This window comes from Heloderma suspectum, chromosome 2 (genome assembly GCF_057233095.1).
Source record: "Heloderma suspectum isolate Gila_16-S chromosome 2, 16-S_ref, whole genome shotgun sequence".
In the NCBI taxonomy this organism is placed as follows: Eukaryota; Metazoa; Chordata; class Lepidosauria; order Squamata; family Helodermatidae; genus Heloderma; species Heloderma suspectum.
The window spans coordinates 23,910,434-23,930,526 of record NC_139459.1 but is presented as its reverse complement, the minus strand read 5'-3'; the positions used below and the strand labels follow the sequence as shown (position 1 = coordinate 23,930,526).

At 43.5% G+C, this 20,093-nt stretch overlaps 1 protein-coding gene across 2 annotated transcripts in view; it reads right to left on the bottom strand.

Moving 5' to 3' along the window:
* The window catches only part of ZNF532 (zinc finger protein 532), a 67,149-nt gene that overhangs the window by 31,262 nt on the left and 15,794 nt on the right, over positions 1 to 20,093 (bottom strand). Inside the window, exon 2 of one of the 2 annotated variants that reach the window (XM_084832998.1) lies at positions 10,754 to 13,120. In XM_084832998.1, the coding sequence (XP_084689124.1) occupies positions 10,754 to 13,093 (2,340 nt within the window). In that variant the 5' untranslated portion in view covers positions 13,094 to 13,120. Of the gene's footprint in view, positions 1 to 10,753; positions 13,121 to 20,093 lie in introns of those variants that run through there. The other variant, XM_084832997.1, reaches the window with a different exon arrangement.

The following is a 20,093-nucleotide window of genomic DNA, read 5'->3' as shown; positions in this document are numbered from 1 at the left end:
ATAGCCATTAGGATTAGTAGCCACTGCTAGCCTTCTCCTCCAGGAATTTGTCCACCCCCCTTTTAAAGCCATCCAAATTGGTGGCCATCACTACATCTTGGGGCAGCAAATTCCATGGTTTAACTATGCGCTGTGTGAAGAAGTACTTCCTTATGCCTTTAGACAAGCTGTATGAACAGTCCGCCTTGATTGTATGTTCTAACAGAACCAGGAAAGATATTTGAAGGGCTCTGGCCACTTTAGGAAGCAACATGTAGTGCTGCATCCAGATTCTGGAGGGCCCTTGGGTGGTCCCCCTCCCTCAAGGAATCCACCTTCCCACTGTCATTGTCTCCAGCTGCTATTGCTAATCAGCCTGTTCCTCATCATTGCTGCCCCTTGCTTGTTGGACAGGCAGAGATTCAATGAGCAAGCAGGCAGCAGCATCTACTGCTCCTCCTTCTGCTCTCTGGGCCAGAGGGGGAGGCGGGTGAACAAGCAGGTTACAATGGTGAAGAGGAGCAAGCCCAGGGTGGTTCTTGTCAGAGGGCCCCCGCTGAGGTGTGAGCCCTCAGCAGGTGCCCAACCATGCCTACTGTGGATGCCAGTCCTGACAACATGTCAAAGCATTCAGGACAGAAACAAAATGTTCTTGTACTCGTCCTTCTACTAAACCGAACAGCTCTTCAAACTTGGGAATCTGACTTGGCAAGGCCTGGCAGTAGAAAGGAGTCCTAGCACTATCCTGGCTGGTCTTCTAAGGGAAGAACACCTAAGACATTATCCCCCAACACACGCATCCTTCAGGTAGTGACAGCAGCTGGAGATTTGGTGGCGGTGTTGGACTTACATGGGTATTGCCCAGAACTGGAACTTCCCCTATTTGGGCACACATTCACTTGGGCACCACCGACATGGGGGATTTACTCTGGTTCTACTGCGCCTCACAGGTGTTCCTGGCCCATGATGTTCCCCTTGCAGCAGCCTTGGATTTTCATACTGGAAAACCCACATTTTTGCAAAGTCATTTTGTGATGGATTTTCCCAAAGTCATTTTGTGATGGATTTTCCCGTTGTGCTGGCTTCAGTGTGGTTTGGGAGTCTGTGTGACTCAACTTGTGATACTGGCTTCGGGCAGCTAGGGGGAACAGCGCTGATAAGAGGAAGGGAAAGTTGCATCATAAGCGCTTTTCCGGAGGTGCACACCAGCAAAGAATCATACTTTGTTTTCCCTGAATGAGCCTTAACAGCCCTCTAAACATGTCTCTACTGATGTAATTCCCATTGACTTCCACAGCACTTACTGAGCACAGCGGGGAGCAGAGGGAGGAGTGGGAAAGCCTTTGCATAAATTTAATGATGCAGCCAGATGCAACAGCTGGGAAAAGGCTGCAAAAGTGGGCGGCAAAGGGGCAACAGAAGGAGCCACTGTTCTGCCACCACCTGCCCTCCCCGCCACCCTCTTGCCAGCCTGGCCATGGGGCTCCGGGGGCTCTTTGGCGCAGCTGGCTCCATAGTAGTGGTGGTACTTGGCGGGAACTTGATCCCAGTCCCAGAGGCGGGCGGAGTCAGAGAAGAGGTGCGAATCAGGCTGCTGCACCATGCGGAGGTGCGAACTGGTGTGAGGAAACTTCCTTGAGAAGAGGAGCAGCAGTGCAAAGTACACCGGGGGGGGGGGTAGGTGGAAGGAAGAGGGGGGGAGAGAAAGAGACAGCAGCGGCTTGCCACTACAAGCAGCTGCCTCTTGCTTGTCCCCTTTTGCCAGGCCAAAGAGGGGGTTATTGGGGGCTTAATTCAGCAGGGATGGACGGGTGGAGAAGCCTATTGTTTCAGATCTGTGAAGGTGCACAGGAGTAGACCTTCCCATATTGTTAATGACTTTAAGAGGTGACTGGGCTTTGTTTTCCCCCAAATGAGCCTTCACGAGAGTGAGTGCGGGGTGTGGGAGGGACCTCCAGCAGCGGAGGGGAAGATGTTGAGAAAGCGAGCAAAAGGGGCAGCACAGGGGTGCAGGAAGAAGCTGCTGTCCTGCTGCCACTGCCTGTGCTCCTCACTGCCTCCCACTGACGTCCACTGCACTGCGCAGGTTAATGACTTTTTTTAAAAGGAAGATTGTTGATGCCAAGAGATTCCACCCACATATGCCCAATCTAATGCCACTTCTCATGCAGTCTGCCATGAAAAAGCGGGTCTTCTTTCCTTTGGGCGGGGTATGGGCCACTTTAATTGGTTGAATGGGCCATGGGAGGACCAAATCCAATTACATGAAAATGTGGCTTTAAACTGAATCACATTGGAAAGCACCTCTGTGGAGATGGGCCCCTGGTCTCTCCCATCCTCTCTCTTTGTTACACCATCTGTAGGTAACATGATGACCTAGAATCAGTGGCCTGTGAGCGCAAGGGCTTGTAGACCTGTTCTCACTTCTACGGGGGGCCCTGTCATCTCAGGAGCAAGATCTTTATTTGTGATAGCAATAATAATCCCATTTAGACAACCGTGGTTCAGAGCAGGCCTCAGGAGTAGGAGTGATTCTCACGCTGTGATCCTGAGTGAAATAATTATTTCAAATGATCACAATGACAGCTTCAGGTTTGGGCCATTTGCTTGCTCTCCTTCTTCTGGCTCCAATCCAGACACCTACCCGGGGGAGAGACAAGTGCAAGCTGGTGATCCACCATCTCCTTGCTCCTGTTTGCTCCCTCAGAGAAATTCAAGAGGTTGGCAGTGAGCCCCTTTGCTGAGTCCTCACGACAGATGACTCTGGTCTTGACTGGTCACCCTGGAACTGTGATCTAGATTAGTGGTGACAGTGGCTGCCCAGATAAGGTAACGGCTACACAGTTATGCTATGCAGGTGGCTGGAGCCAAAAGAGCCCCTGGAACTGGCTTGTTGTGCTGAAGAAAAGGCCCTATGAGCAAATCAATCTTGGACATATCTTGGGAAAGGGTCCCTGGATTAAGACCCAGAATGACACACAGACAACTTAACAAAACAGCAGGCACAATAAGACTGCCAAAAATATCACTATTGAGACAGAGGATACCCAAAATAAAATATAGTCAATTCCAGAGAGTAATTGTTTATTGTCACAATATATCTACAGTTGCAAGTTCCTCCATAAAACAAAATATATGCAATGCAAATATAACAATACCAATGGAATCTCAATAGTCCAAAAAGGATAATATACATGTATCCAAACAATCCACATGAGAAAGATGTGAGTAAAAATCCTGATGCTGAACATAATGCAGTCAAAAAATCCAGAATGAAGCTCTTTCATAGGTAGACATATCCTGGCTCTCAAGAGACAAGATGATGGCTACTTGCACACACACAAAAAACTCTAATGGGAGTAGTAAGAAGAATTACATAAAATATAGATTTGTCCCTCAGGGCCTGCGTAACTACTTAGCATGCCAGAGTCTTGTGTGTTATGGGAAATAACCAACTAAAGAACAGCTATGCTAACGAGTCACTTGTTCATTGGGGATTTTAGCTACATCATTCTCCTCTGGGCTACTTGGATACATGTATATTATCATTGTTGAATTAAGTATTGCATTGTTATACTATCTGGAGTTGACTATATATTTTATTGAACTGTTTTCTCTTTTTGACCTAGAGAAACTCTGGGCAAGGATCTGTTTATTTATTGAAACTATTTATACAACACTTTTCAAACTACTTTTCTTTTAATGTAAACTGCTATGGAAACATATTATAACAATAAAACACAATCTGAATATTGAATGACGCACTCAAGACACACAACAGCATCAACCCCCCCCACCAAAACACAATAAAACAGCAGAGTCAATCATAAAACGCCTCTCAGAATAAAAACGTTTTCAAGTGCCATCTAAAAGTGGAAAGGGAGGCAGCTTGTCAGATCTCCCCTGGGAAAGAATTCTACAACTGCAGTACCACTACAGAGAAGGCCCTGTTCCTGGTACTCACTAATCAGATCGTGGCTAATGATGGGCCAGAACGCAGGGATTCCAATGTGGATATTAAACCTTGAGTAGGTTCATATGGCTTAAAGTAGCTCTTAAGATAACCTTTAAAATCCTAAAAGGCCTGGGATGAGGTTGTTATCAACACTTTTAACTGAACTTGGATAGGAAACAGTATTATCTGATCTAATTATTATGACTCCCAAACCATCAGGTTTCTTGGTGAACGTTTGCAGTTCTGAATGAATCCACATCTCTTCCTTTGGAGGATGTGGGTCATGAAAGAGAAAGAATTTGTCCCCTGACTGACCCATACATATTCTCTGAGCTTATGAATGAAAAGGGGGATTTCCTAAAAAGGGGGCAGCAATGACCAGACTGCTATACACAAATCACTCCAACACAGCTGAAGAATCCTGTGGGTCAGGGTGGCATTGCACCAATTTTGCTGCTTATCTCTCTTGACCCAGTGGTAAAGAGCCTAAGTTTTCCTCAGGGATGCCATCCTTTGAAGAGCAAGGGAGAGAGAATAAAACAATTACTTTTCTGGGGAAGCAACCATAGGGCAAGCTACACAAATGTTAAGGGGAACTGCGTTGTTTATAAGAGACATTAGAAGGAACACCAAGATGGTTTGGAGAGGTAAATGCTGGCAAGTTTTTACTAGCTATACGCTCTGTCATGGATTTGTACAGGAATGCATTCCAGGAAGTTATCTGGTTTGGAACCATCCTAGTTTAGCCCTAAAAATCACACGTCCTTAGTTTTACTTGGCTCCCAATGTTGCTTTCCTCAAGCAACAGAGTGCTCCACTGTGCAGACAGCAATTTTATTCTGTCCAAGTGTACACCTGTGAACATTTGCAGACAGGTTTATTCTAAATGCAGCCCTTTTCATCTCTCCATACCCAGCAACAGCACAAGAACATATAATCAGGCCGAGGGACTATCCCTAACAGAACTCTATCCTGTTTTGCCCTGCACTAGGAATGGATGCAAAAATCCCTGAGAAATATGTAGTTCTTCCCCCGCCCTCTCCCTCTTACCCCCCCCCACCCTTAAGTCTCTGCACCTTGTATGTCCAACAGTACCATGTCTTTTCTGTCCCTAGGCCTTTTGTGCTATTTTTTACTTGAGCATTTACATTATGTAAATGTTTGTGAACATTCCATGACATCACAGCACAGTCAATGGCTAGGGAAGACCGACACATGACAGCCAGCCTGTGTTTTACCTCATTTTAGTCGTTTTTAACTTGCCAAGTACACCCCCCTTTTTTTTTACAAACTGGCAAAACTATATTGTTTTGGAACGTTACACGCCTGTACTTTACTCTGATACTTTGTGGTTTACTTATGAGTCTCTTTGCAGTCGCTGTGAAAAACCTTAATACAAAGTCCACGTTAGGAAAGGATAAAAAATTAGTCCATCTGTAACAGCCATTAAGTACAAGAGAAGCAATGTCAAGCACACAACCTGCCAAAGAGCAAGAAATAGAAGCTATTAATTACCACTTTTCAGCACTGTTTATGACAGCCTGCAAACTACAGCAGACATGTCTTTACATGGACTTCACACATTAATAGAGCTCCAAAGACAAGTGCTCAGAATGATGGAGAAACTTTATACAGAAATTTAACTACAGGGAAAAAAGTAAACTGAAGATTGTGTCAATCAACTAGCAAATATTGATGACACAGATTCTATTGTACAATTTAAGCATTGAATAACAGTTGCTAAAACTACTACAAGCACTTGTTAAAAACAGACAACTTTTCAGGCCATTCTCAATTGTCAAAAACAAAATATAAAGATTTACAGGCCAAAGGGGCAATGCACAGTGAAGAATTAGATGCCACCCCCCTTACATGGTTTTCTTTTCCCTCTGTGCAACAGCCTGGTAATTTTTACAGTGTTGTTTTTATATGACTAGGATACTCGTTCAGGGATTTGTCTTATTTTTCATTCCAGATTCCCCTTTCTTTATGGGGGCTCCAGCCTTCCCCCCCCTCTTCTCCTTTCAGTATCCCTGATCATTTAGATCCATGTTCAAAATATGCCATCTTAAAGGCCACTTCCACTGAACAAACACTGCTGTTAAACTGTCTCCATTCATTCCAGTAGGGCATGCGGTGTTCATGAAGCGGTGCTACTGAAATGCCCAGGACAGCCTGCAGAACGTGGGATGAGTTACCAGGCCAATCACACCTGCTGTCAGAGTTTCAAACCCTCCCTGAGGCAACAGAGACTTGTTGTGCAATCCACAAAGTCCTTATTCAGTTAAAACACGTCTTCGCACGTTGTAGTGACTGTGAAGGCTTGGAGATGTCATCTAAATCTAATTAGCTAAACAAAGTAAGGCAGTTGCCTATCAACTAAACAGATGGTTTCCCGCTGTGCCCAACAGGCTTTTACTGGACTCCTCCTTCAGGGAGGCTCCTCTTGACCCAACTTCTGACGTGCATCCAATCTGGCAGGTGCATCCAATCTGGCGGATTGCCTCCCAGCTCCTCCCAACTCCGCCTGCTTAACTCTGCAGTAGACTCTGGGATATGTCAGTTCTGGCACTCCCTCTCCCAGGCTGAATTCCCACAAGGGGGGAATGGGGAGAGATGATCTCTGAACCTGGCCCTCCTGTTCAATAAGCTCCTGGGAAGATTCATCCCTGACTCCTAGAGAGTCTTGGGGAATTTCCTCCCCCGCTCTCTGTCTCAACAGGGCTTCTTCTAGCTCTACCTCCAAATCTGACTCAGAATCTGAAACCAATCCAGGGAGCCTGGGTTCCATCCTGACACCTGTGTCCCATACAGCTGGGCCTCACATGTATCTTACACTCCCCTCCCCATTTTTTTAGTTGCAGGGAGGCAGCAAGAACAGAGTTTGTCAAGCCCTTGCTGGGGCACTGTAGATTGCTGGTAGGGTGGCCAGGTGTCCTCTTTTACAAAGGACAATCCTGTATTTGAAGGGCTGCCCTGTCCAATTCCAGTTTAAAAATAATGTCCCATAAGAACTGTGGCCCATTCACAGTTAGCACCTGGACAGGAGGCTGAACAGGCAAGCACACAGATCACATGGTCAGTCTTTCACACTATGGTGAGATGCACCATATTTATCTTTAAATTGTAATAATAATTTGCATCCATACATATAATTTAGCACATGCAAATTTTATACAAATTGCTATCCTCTTTTCTCCCCTTTTTCGGTGATGTGTTTTCTCTTTTTGGGCAATTCATAATTTCAGTGGCCACCTTGAACAGAGATTATCCAAAGGTAGTGTTTGGTGCACCGCGGCCCAAGGAAGTTATCCAATTGAGGATACAAGGATGGGGTCACACAACTGACTCTATTGCAATGAGTGGGAACATGTCGCAAGAGGTGTTTGACTATATTCCAGTGATCTTCCTATGGCAAAAAAGCTTAATTTAATATAAAATAAGACCTGTAAGTGAAAGATGTACTGCACTCCATTTGGAAAACCAAGATCTAACCCCCTTTATCTCCAGTTAAGGGATCCTGGGCAGTTCAGAAAGATTTGGGCTCAACTGTGGAGAGCTGAATTTGAGGCCCACTGGCAGACAAGAGGGTGGTACTGGCCCTCTCCAACAATTAAGATAATTTTCTAGGCCATTCTCCATATTTCCTCACCTTCTGAAATGAGGTGGGTGCCTATGGGAGAAAGGGTCTCCTCTGTGGTGGCACCGTGTCTTTGGAATTCCCACCCCAGGGAGGTTCACTTGGTACTTCTTTTTCCATCATATAAGCACCAGGCTAAGTCCATCCTATTCATTGGAGCTCTTAACTAACATCAATAGTTCTATACATTTTATCCTGCTACTTCTGTCCTATATGGCTTTTTGTATAAAACTGAACTTCTATTTTATTTCAATTTAACCACAGTTTGCTTTTGATATTCGTGCTAGGATTTTAATTTTTGTATGCCACCTTGAGGACTTTTTATAGCATAAAGGTGGTATTTAACTGTTTTAAACAAAATAAAACCCACTAAAAATAATACTGGGCTGTACATGCTTTGGGAATGATTTCATATAGAGAATATTGGAGATCATTTTCTCATCTATGTTCCATCACAATAGCTAAACTTGACCCTGCCCACTGTAAACCATGAACACATGTAGCGGGCATGCACAGAGGCATTCTGTATGGCAGCCTCCCCCAACCTCCAGATGTTTTGGCCTACAACTCTGCTCAGCCCCAGTCAGCATGGCCAATGGTTGGGGATATGAGAGTTGTAGGCCAAAACATCTGGAGGAACCCAGATTGGAGAAGGCTGCTCTATGGGTTTAACTGTATATAACCCACAAATGGCTATTCTGAGCAGGAATATTCCGCTGTCATGGTGGCGCACCACCTCTACCCCATCTAATAAGCAGTAGAGAGAAGCATGCCTCCCTTGGAAAATCTGAACTAGGAGGATTGTGTGGTGGGTTGCTTCTCTGATGCTATCAGTTTTTACCAAATCATTCTCCCTTGTACTGGGGGGAGTGGGGAGTTATTAGATGCATCTGTCTGTTTCACGTTCTACAAGTTCCAAATTTTTTGAAACACAGGTTCATTCCATCCTGCGTCTGTATCAGTTTGTGAACTTTTTAGTTAAAAATCCACACAAAAAATCACACACATTTTTCCTAATATGTGCATTTTTGTACATACTTTTTCCTAATATGGGCATCTTTTGCAAGCAACATTCCCTAACGTATGCCTTCTTGTACACAATTTTCCCTGTGGTATGCATTTCCCCCTAATGTACATAATGTAATTTTTGATCAGAGAGGTGCATCACAAAATTTGGAGAAGTGCGACAACCAAGAGTTAATTGCGTTCCAGTTCACTTATTACTTTGAGAAGTGCAAATTAGGTTGGTTCATATTAAAATGCAAACCAAACAAATTTCTCCCCCATCCATACTTAGAAGGCATATAGTGTTTATAGAAACATTAAGCTGGAAGTGAAGGTGTGGCTAACAGCCCTAAACATATAAAAATCATTTTTAAGGGTTAAGCAACATTGTGGCTAAAATCAAACTCACTTCAGCCATGACTCAGTAGGTGGCCTAAGGCAAGCCCAATCTCCAGTCACAACACCCCAGTTTTTAACATGGAGATAATACTTCAAAATTCAAAACAGGAATCCAGACATCAGATTTTGGTTATCTGCACTCAGCAGATCTATTTTGGAGCAGACCTCTAACTTTTGGTCTTGCCTGCTCCAAAATAAATCTGGATCAAGTTCATTAGATGCTCCAATTTATTTATTATTATGTTTAAATTTATAGCCCACTCTTTACCTGACCGTTCCAGATTGGGCTATACACACATCAATAAGACACTATAAAGCAACATTAAAACCACTATAAAAACAATTCGAACTAATGCAGAACACAGCTGCACCACAGGGGAAAACAACATAATCTCATCCTTCATCCACTTCCAAAGGCCTGGGTAAAGAGGTATGACAACCATGAAAGTATTATACAGAGAAAGACATAGGGACTGAAATGTCTCTCTCAAGAACCATGTTGCTTCCAGATTCAGTGGACCATGGTGATGACATCACCATCTTGTGTAGGGCCTTAAGACTGAGACTTACTGTGGCCTTCAGATACAAAGAGTCTCTTTCCCTCTAATTATCAGATGCACCAGGGAGTATTCATTTTGTGTTCCAGAGGCTCCTTGTACAAAGTTGCCTACATGGTGCATCCTGAACATCTCAGTGCCAAAGGAACTACAGATCAGATGATTCACAGCTGTCTTGGGCGTATCACACACCAACATACATGGGAGCATCCATGACCTGAGGTCACATTGCCCTGAGGTCTAGGTGTCCTAACCAGACACAATTTGAAATCTGGGATGATTTTCCAGACACTGGAGGTGTCTGGAAAATTAGTTTTGGAATGAATCAATATATATGCAAGTGTGTTTGCCTGCCCATCACTAGGGGGAAAAGTAGGAGACAGGAAGAACTTCTGTTTGTTGAAGAACAAGCAGCTGCTTCATTGAATCTCGGAAGCTAGTCAGCCCTGGTTAGTACTTGGATGGGAGACCGCTTGGGAATCAGGCTTCCTGCATTGAGCAGGGGGCTGGACTCGATGGTCTTGTAGGCCCCTTCTGATTCTATGATTCTTTAAGATAAGGTACCAAAGATGCTGGCTTTGCAGAGGAAGTTATGTAGGGACAACACTTTTAAAGATTGAAAGAAAGCTTATTGGTTGTTTTAACAGCAGTGGTTTGCATTCTCCACAGGCCTGTCAATCATGGAAGTACTACACAGAGAAAGACATAGGGACTGAAATGTTTCTCTTGGGAACCATGTGCTTCCAGATCTCAGCAAAACTAACACAGAAATGACCTCACTGGCAACCACCCCAGTTATGGATTTAGCCCATAACCCCTGAAATTTGGTGGGGTGCTCTCCCCTAACACGCAGAAGAGCTGTATGCTTTATTATTTCGAGATGGCTCTACCTTCGACCTCTGGACTGTTATAGCCTGTCCTAAGTTTACAGTAAGAAGCAGGATCTAAATCCAAATAAGTGCCTCCTTTTATTCTCCATTGATTGAGGACTGAAGCATAAAGAGCTACTTAAAAATTCGTAAGAGCACTTTGTTCTTTAAAAGGAATAACAAATTTTGGAATGATTTCACCCCTATTTTAAAAATACCTATCTTTTACCATTGTTCTTTAAAAAAAAAAGTAGGACTAAAAAAATCTAAGTAAAAGAATATATACAAAGCATCCAACTCTCCTATGTATACTGCAGAAACATTGGAATTTAAACGTAAGATACTGTACTTGTCCGCTTGAGTCAGCAGCCTGCTGGAAGTGTGTCGCCAGAGACGTCTCGTCCTGGAAAACTTCATTACATTCCAAACACTTCAGGCTATGCCTGCATAGTTTTGATGAATCTTCATCCAGAGGCATAGCTGGAGGAACAGGAGTACTTGCAGGAGCCGATATGACTGTCCCAGTTATGCTGGATTGTATCTTTGTTACAGTATGGGTGCCCACTCCGATGGGACTCTGAAGAAGGGATGATGTAACGGAAGTATTGCTTGTAGCGGAAGCTATCATTTGATCTGCTGGAACTGGTTTCAAAATCAAATGGGAACACTGCATTACCACCCCTTTTTCTTTATGTCCACGAGCATGGGAGAGAAGACTGCATTTGTTGTAGAAAACAAGGTTCTTCGTGCAGTGGTTACAGGTGACTTCAATCCGCACGCTCCTCCTATCGTAGTGTTGCGTCAGACTCTTTTCAAGTGCAAATGAGTCGCCACACTCCAAACACTTATAACCACGCGTGGGCAAAGTGATACCCGCATTTGCGGGAGGACTGAGGTTCGGAATGTAAACTGGGACAGGATTAACACTGCTGAGCACCTTGTTGAAAGCTTCGACTACAGAGCTCTGTAAAGATGACACCACCTGGACTCTAGATACTTTTTTTGAAGGCTGTGAAGCCGCTGCGGAAATTATTGCCTGCTTGATCTGTTGCTGAGGTTTGGTGAGCACTTGGCGGAGTTCGGAGGTGGTCTGAGCACTTTGAGGCAGTAGATTAAGGTTGGCAAGATGGACAGTCTTTGGCACAAGTTTTGCACTGGCAAGGCTTGATGCTGGCACCACAACAGTCTGCTGCTGTATAGCATTGGCAGCTTTAATAATGGCACTGCTGGCACTCTGCACCGAAGCAGCAGATATTACTGTGGCTTTCACCGTAGTGTTGTTAGCAAGTTTCAGATTGATAACCTGGGATCCTGCTGTCTTAACAGCTGATACTGGAAGAAAAGCAGTGGCCACAGGCTTAATAGTGACCTGTTTTGGAGCAAGTTCTGCAGAAGCAACAGCATTGGTGACAACTGTTGACTGAAGAGGTGCCCTAGGGGGAGAAGAAAGGACTGCAGTAGAAGTCGGGGAGGATAGCAATGATGTCATGGAGGCCACCATGGAAGCTGTTTGTTCTGGTTTCCTACCACTGTCCAGATCAACTTCTGGCAACACTCTTGTAACCGTTCTCTTGATTTCCCCAGATGATGTCTTGATGGTTTTGATGCGAACTTTTGGAATTGCTGGTGTCGAGCCTGCAGGTGATGATGGAGACCCTTTGCTGCTGTTTTCACTTGATACGCTCCTAGGACTATCAGGTTGCTTAACAGAGGGTTTTTTAGCACAGTCAATGAGACTCTGAGATTCAGGTGATTTGTCAATGGCCCTAGGACTTTCATTTGTATCTTTTGGCAAGGGAGAACTCTCCCTTGAATTAGACTGTGGGTCTTTACCAGTGTCCGTTGCTGCTTTTTTAGCACTAAGCGCTGCAATTGCAGCAATACATGAAGAAAGTTTTGCCGATGACTTTGCTTTAGACTGTGAAATACTGGAAAGGTTTGCTTCTCCTTTCTCAGTGCCTATTTTTCCATCAAGTACCCTATTTTCAAGAAGTTTTTCAGGATTTTCTTTAAGCAGCTTGTCATCTATTTTTCTTGCTTTAAAAGGTTCATATATTCCTAAAGGTGTTGAGTTTGTTTCCGAGTCCCTTTTAGCTATCTTGCTTTTATCAGCATTACCCAAACCTGCAATTCCAGGTTTAATCAGGCTTTCTCCTCCAAGTACCTTTAACTTCTCATAGTCTTGCTGAGAGACAGACCCTGTTAATACATTTGTTCTGAAGTTTCCACGCATCTCTTCTTTATCTGGGGGGTCATCGACCTCGATTTTTTCATCATCATCAAATTCTTCAGCACTTGAGATAGGGCTAAATTGGTTGAAGGCAGACTCTTTGAGTGCTGTCTCCGAAACTGAGCCCTCATCCTTGAGAGATTTGCCTTCCTCTTTATTATAGCCTTCTAGAGCTGATACTGTTAAAAACCCATTATGCAAACCATTGCCTGTGGAATGGTGGCCATCCTTCTCCACTCCTTCAGAGGAATCGATAGTCCGCACATTTTTCACAATGACACTTACACCAACATCAGATGATGACGGTGCATGAGAATCATCATCAGGATGCACGTTCTGTTTTATGTGGCTTTCATGATCATCATGTCCAGACTCAATAGCAGCTTTAGGGTCAACCATATCGGGAATGTCAAATGCCGCAAGAAGGTCGTCAAAGTCTGGGGTCTTCATATCTCCCATGGTCACGTTAATTGTTTAGAAGTAAATCTACAAAATGAACAGAAAAGGTTTTTTTTTAAATCAGTACTATGATTTTTAACACACAAATACTCTATCAGTAGTAACTGAAGCTCAATAACTTTATTTATACTACTTTTATACCGCTTAATATCCTCTAAACTTTGTTCTCACAGATCTAATTCTGCCACTTCACCACTGAATCCATAAGAACATTCAGATGACTCTAATTATTTTGAGGCCTTACACATAAGTTCTGTTTTTAAGCAGTCATAGCAGAAACTTTATTCTAGTGTACACCCAAACCAAGTCAGCACTAGATAGTTACCAAAACTCCAGGACAATTCCAGTCACAAGTGATAAGCATCTGACCTACCATACCAGTACTTAATGTAGTAAGGCAGAAGACAGGCAGTCTCAGAATAATATTATGGATTCCATCAAAACATCACATCCAAGTTTCGAATTCCAATATAACATCATGAAAGTTCTAGCAAAACACATAACCTGAGGATCCCCAAACTTTCTGGATTGGTGGGCACATTTGGAATTTTGAGAAAGTATTGAGGGTGCTCTCACAAAATGGCTGCCATGGGGCGCTTGCCCATGATAGACATGGCTGATCACAAAACACTCACTTCCCAGAAGTCAAACTGCTGAGACTAAAAGAAAAGTAACTTGCCCAAGAATCTAAGAACAAGGCAGAGCCCAAATGCAGATGGTACCAGAGGGCAGCAGTTTGCTTTGCAACATGCCACCCTACCAGTTAAAAACAAAATGATTTTTCTAAAATCTTAAGAAATCAAATAAAAATCAGGAGGGGAGGGAGCCTGGTGGCACCAAGAGAGGAGTCTGCAGGCATATTGGTGCCTGCAGACACCACACTGGAGACTTCAGAGTTCTAACCTGTCTTCCCTGTGCCGCTCCTATATCTGACCAGCATCAAGCACACTGATAAGAGGTGGGATTTAGTTTAAGCTCCAGGTAAAATGAAGTTACAATGCTGTAGCTGAGAGGATATGATGTTTATTGGGCAAACTCTACTGTTTTCCTCTGCAGGTGGACAGTCTCACAACACAGATATGTCCTTCCCTAGGGACAGGAGGCAAACAAATTTTAATGGGTGTGCGTGTCACACATTTGCAGTTTCCCAGACAATCCTCAAGAGGAAAACTCTTGATCAGAAACAAGGAAATAAAGTTATGAAGAAAATATTCAGTTTCCAGTTCTGAACACAGAAGGAAACATCACTGAATAAGAGTCAAACCGCATGTCACACTAATCACGTAGCCTGCAGCTGAAGCTTGCTTTATTTTTATTCTCATGTAAAGAGCTAGGAATGTATAAAGGGTCAGACTTTTGACCAACAGAAGGAGGAGGGAAACTGTTTCACTGGCAAGTACCAAATCCTTCCTTTGCTGTTCCTTCTTGATGGATATTCCTGCAAGTGGGATATACAAAACGAATGAATCCATATATGTAGGGATTCCAACTTTTTTAAAAAAGTTCATTTATATATGCCGCCACATTGTGCTAAAATGCTCACAATAGTCTGAAGAATATACAATTAGACAAACTGATGATTTAAAAATAAAAGGTAGGGAGGTAGAAGGAACACAGAAACCAAAATCCAACAGGATGTAACCATCCAGTTATTCAGAATAATTCAACAAATGCAAAGATAGAGTTATTCAAATTCTAATTCCACTCTGGGACTATAAGGCCAATTTCATAACTTCTCAGCACTGACCTAATGCAGTGAATGAATAGGGAACCAAATGAAAACTAGGAATGCAGAGATGCACAAAGTCACTTTTGTCACAGTAAAACTACTTTCAAGCCATTGCAAGACAACACTGGTTATATTCAGACATCACAGTAAACTATGATATTGTAATCGGAGCAACTCTAGGCAAGGCTCAGGCTCTTGTGGTCCACACTCTCTTCCTCTTTCTCTCTATCCGGCGCAGTCTCAAGGGGACTGTCAGAAGCGTTCACTTTTTGATCAACTGTAGCTTGCAACTTTAAACCATGGGTTATGAAGCTGGTTTGTTTCAAACAAACCATAGTAAAATGAACCTGTTTAGGGTTCAGATGCAACACTAAGTTGTGATTAATAAACATGAAAGTGAAATCTTCTGATATTTTTGTGACCATGGGGGCGGGGAGAGCATGTGAGCCAGAGGCTTGCCTAGTTTATCATGACATATGAATGCAGCTGTTCTATGCAAATAACTTACTATTAAACTAGTGTAAGTCCTTTTTTCAAAGTTGGTTTGGCAACACCAGTTGTATAACCTATTTATATCAAACATTGATATGAGGTTAAATAATTTGAAATACCAAAGGCAAAATGAAGAGTTGGAATTGAGTCTGTGCGTCACACAAAAATGGCTCAAAGGCCCTGTTAACAGCAAATCACAGGCCACTTTTTATTCAGTATCCCTACATGCAATTTCCAAATTTTCCATTACAAGCCTCCAAAGCAAAGTCATTTTCCTCCAAAGTTTCTGTTTTTTTATTGGACCTTACTGCCTCCAAATTAGGTGAACTGCTGAGACCAGTCACTAATCTTGAAATACTAAAAAGATTCCATTCAACTGTGTTGTTGCAAAGGGGAATGTATCTTATTTTGTTCAGAGATTATTACAAAAACCAGATTAGCATAATTACATTGGCTGAAGCATGAACTCGGTATAAGATGCCCCAAAGATAAAATAACCTATCAAATAAAATTCTTTTAAGCAGCCACTTGCTAGCCATTTATGGATTATTTTTTTTGAAAGCTAGGATTCAAACTCCACTAACATTGTTGCACCACATGGGCCAACGGACTTAAGCCGAGCACGTTGACAGCTTCGGGTACTGGGCAGAATTGAAACGTAATAAATAAATAAGTAACAAATAATAGTTGCTTAGGCAGCAGGCCTTAAGTAACCTTGTGTGCTTTGTAGCCCCATCTTCTAGCCACACAGAAATATGGGATTTACCACAATGTAAGCAAACTCAGGATTGTCACCCTACAGGAACCCTTCTCTCCTCTAGGACCAGACCCCACCATACTTTTCCTGAATAATGCCTGATGTTCCCATTAAAGCGTTACATTTCATCACATCAAGCTCACATTAAAAATGTTAGAAAATGATGCATTAAAAACCATTTCAGGCCATCTGATCATTAGGTTTATGCTAAGATGGCATATTTAATTTTAAAATGTACATCAATTTAAAACAATCAGCTTAATCTTTGGCTCCAGGGTTGGAATATAAAGCAGTCCAAGGCTCCTTCTTTTACATTATTAAGCCCTGCCAAGGAGGCTACGGGTGTGAACGCCCTGCTTACCAACCAGTGTGAGCTCCAGGGTTTTGAGTACTCTTGGACAAGGCACTCTCAATGGGCCCCCTTCCTCTATGCATTTACCTTCTCACCACTGTTGTCACCAGCTGTTGTTGCTCGTTATCCTCTTTCTCATCATTGCTACCACTTGCTTGCTTGACAGGCTGTATTGGCCCCAGGCCTGTAACTAGGTCACCTGAAGTTCTAGAGGGGCCTAGGGATCCATAATGCCTTGCTTAAGTTCATTACGGGCACAATTTCCTTGCTAGTAGGCAGTATATCATATGTTGCTCCTCTCACCACCACCACCACCACCACCACCACCACCACCACTGTCTCAGCCAGAGCAAGAGGCAGGTGAAGAAGCAGGTTGCAGTGATGAAGAGAAGCAAATCCAGGATGCTCTTGTCTGTAGGCTCCTACTGGGGTGTGAGCCCTTAGCAGGTGCCCGACCATGCCTACTCTTGATGCTGGCCCTGTTACCACCTAAGGATAAGATGTATATTATTATCATTCTGTCCTACTCAAATGTAGCCAGTTTTCACTTGCAACTTGTCAGGCACCACTCCCTTCCCACAAGTATTTATGGTACATATAGCAAGTTTATTTATTTATTTAATTTATATCCTGCCTTTTTTCCTCCTTAAGGAACCCTAGGAGGTGTACATAATCCTCCTCCTCCTCCATTTTATCCCCACAACAACAACCCTGTGAGGTGGGTTGGGCTGAGAGTCAGTGACTGGCCCAAAGTCACCCAACGAGCATCCATGGCCAACTGGGGCCTAGAACCCGGATCTCCTGACTCCCAGTCCAACACTCTTGCCACTATGCCTCACTGGCTCTCAGTGTGTTACGGAAGTAAATATTAGGATATTGTAGCTGATGCCTAGTCAATGCATTTAACAATATGCAGTACATCCTCTTAAGAAATTGGAAGGTGCTGTGGAGTAGGTGTAGGCTTGGTCTTATTTATTGCTCCCATTAATGACCTCAATGAGGGAGTAAGCAGCATGATAATAAATCCTTTTCGATATGAATGAATTGGAATGCGTTTTACATGTAAATGAAGATTAGAAAAAAATACAACTGGACATACGAAGAGGCCTATGAACTGAACAACAGCACAGATACAATCAACCTGGAAAGGGGGGGCGGAATCCAAGAGAAAATAAATGGAACATGAATTAATTTTTAAAGTGGAATGAAAGGGAAAGGTTACTGTGAGTTCAGAGCACACCATTCTCAGTATACCCCAGGGAGCGCTCCTCCTCTTGTTATGATAATCAGATGAGATCCTGCTCTAATGCCAACTCCTGCAAAGGAACATAACCAGGGGCAAAGAGGGCCTTTACATCTGTAGCTCTAGTTTTGTGGTATTCCCTTCCTACAAAGCTCATCCTTGCTCACCTTCCAGAAAAAACCTAAAATGTTGGGTACAGGGATTGTTTTAGCATGCTTTGAATTGCCCACAGGACTTGAACATACGGCCTTGGTAAACTGTGACTGTGTATTCTTACTACTATAATTTGTATCATTTAAAATCTACTCTTTCTTGTAGTTTGAAGCATATTAAAATATACATTGCCAGCTTTATGATTAAGGGCAGAATGTATTTCATGTAAATGTTTTACATAAGTGTATTGATATCAAAGGATGTAGATGTTGAAGGCTGCCTTAGAGCGCCATCCTGTGCATGTTTAGATGGCAAAGTCCTACAATTCCCAGCATTTCCTAGACAGGTTGGCTGGGGAATGCTGGGAGTCGTAGGATTTTTTTCTGTCTAAACACATAGGATGGCGCCCTTAGCAGCCCAACTCTAAGCTATAGCCCAATGCAAGATGAAGACTAAATTGGTGGGTCCTCCTTCATTAAGTGGCATTTATATCTTCAAATGCTCTAAGGCACACAGCAAGACTACAGGATTGTGCTTCCCTTGCTGGTTCCTCCACTAGTACTCCCACCCACCATCCTCCCCAGGTCACTTTGGCCAATAGGACTCCAATTTTGTTCTTTAGAAGATAGCAAATGAGGATGGGCGAGAAGACCAAGGGAGGTATAGGTCAGGGGACAGCCATTGCATCCTCTCTCAGTACCCACAGAGCATTTAGGCTCTGTGTCCAGGAAACAAACTGGAGTGAATAACAGGGTGCCTCCTTCTGCAGCTGCCAGACTCCCTTCTCTCCTGACTTAATTTTTTAAAAATTAAACTGGGAGGCTGGCGTGCTGCAAAGAGATGCGCCAGCCTCCAGGACCATTCTTTATTTCTTAGAATGCCGATGGGCCCCATATGGGTCCCAGAGGCATTCTTAAAAAATAAAAAAGTGGAAGGCTGCAACCCAGTGCTTTATTTTGAAAGGCGTCCAGTTGCCCATAAAAAACGAAAAGGGTAAGCTGGGAGGTGGTAGGGATCATTGTCCTTGGAAGATGGATGTGTGTGTGTGTGGGGGGGGAGGGGCTAGATAGGATGGCAAGAAGCAAGTGGGGCTGCTTCGCTTATTGTTTTCTTGATGTGGTATATGTTAGCTGGTTTGTTCTGGTGTAGTGTGTTCAGCCTGTGTCTGTTTTGCCGGGGGGGGGGGAGTTGTGGTGATGCTTTTCTCTGAAATGGGTGTTGGAGCAGAAAAATGGGTTCCAGAGTATGTCTTTTTGTTTTGGATTTCAGATCCCTGCTGTGTCTTGTACTTGTTCTTGGCAACTTTTCTGTTAGCCTCACCAGTTTGCATTCTGGGAAATGGGTGCTTTGTGAGTGGCTATGCCCACCATAGCAGCCATTTTGAGTGGGCAATCCACCCATAGCAGCCATTTTGTGAAAGCACCTATGACAGTCTCTCAAAATTCCAGATGTGCCCACTGACCCAAAGTAACTGTGGTAGCGGTAAAGTACATGCAAGGATCAAGGGCAAACAGCAGAAACCACGTGGACCAATGGGAAACAACCAAGAGATGGTGCTGTAGTAGCAGTCCAGCTGAGGTGGAGCACTTCAGTAGGAAGTAAGGGGGAAGACAGCATGCTTTTTTAAATTGACACAGGACAGCATGATATTAGGGAGCAAAGTGACCAAGAACAAACCAGTCTACATGCTCCTGTGTGTGGAGCAGTGAATGTCAAGAGATGAGGGTGCTACAGACTCACTCCCTTTCTGATACTGTATCTCACTTCATGTGTGTGTGTGGGGGGGGGAGCGGAGGTCTCTTACTCAACCACTATTTTTTCCCCAACCAGAGCAGCAGAATGCAAAGCTGGACTTCCCGTGAAGTCATGTTCTGGTCAGTGAGGTGTGGATCTGGGAGGAACCTCTGGACCTCATAGAATCATAGAATAGTATGATTCTGTGGCCACCTCACTGACCAGCAGCTTCTTCACATGGAGCTTTTATCCTGCTATTGAGATTGGTTACAGAAGTTTGCACGTCCTTTAGATGACGTCGTCTCCTACACTAAATGACCTTTATTGCAATTTTTTTAAAGATCAGAGATAATGAGCTATCAAATTACAGTGCTTGAGTTCAGCTTGAGTTCCCTCCTGAAAAGAGGGAAACCCACAATAAGAGGAGCTAGACCACAGCACCATCTAGTGGTTGTATAATGAAACATATCGAAGACTTAGATAAGGGGGGGAAAGGAGGGGGAAAAGAAGGGAAGGAAGCACGTGTAAAGGGAGTCCATT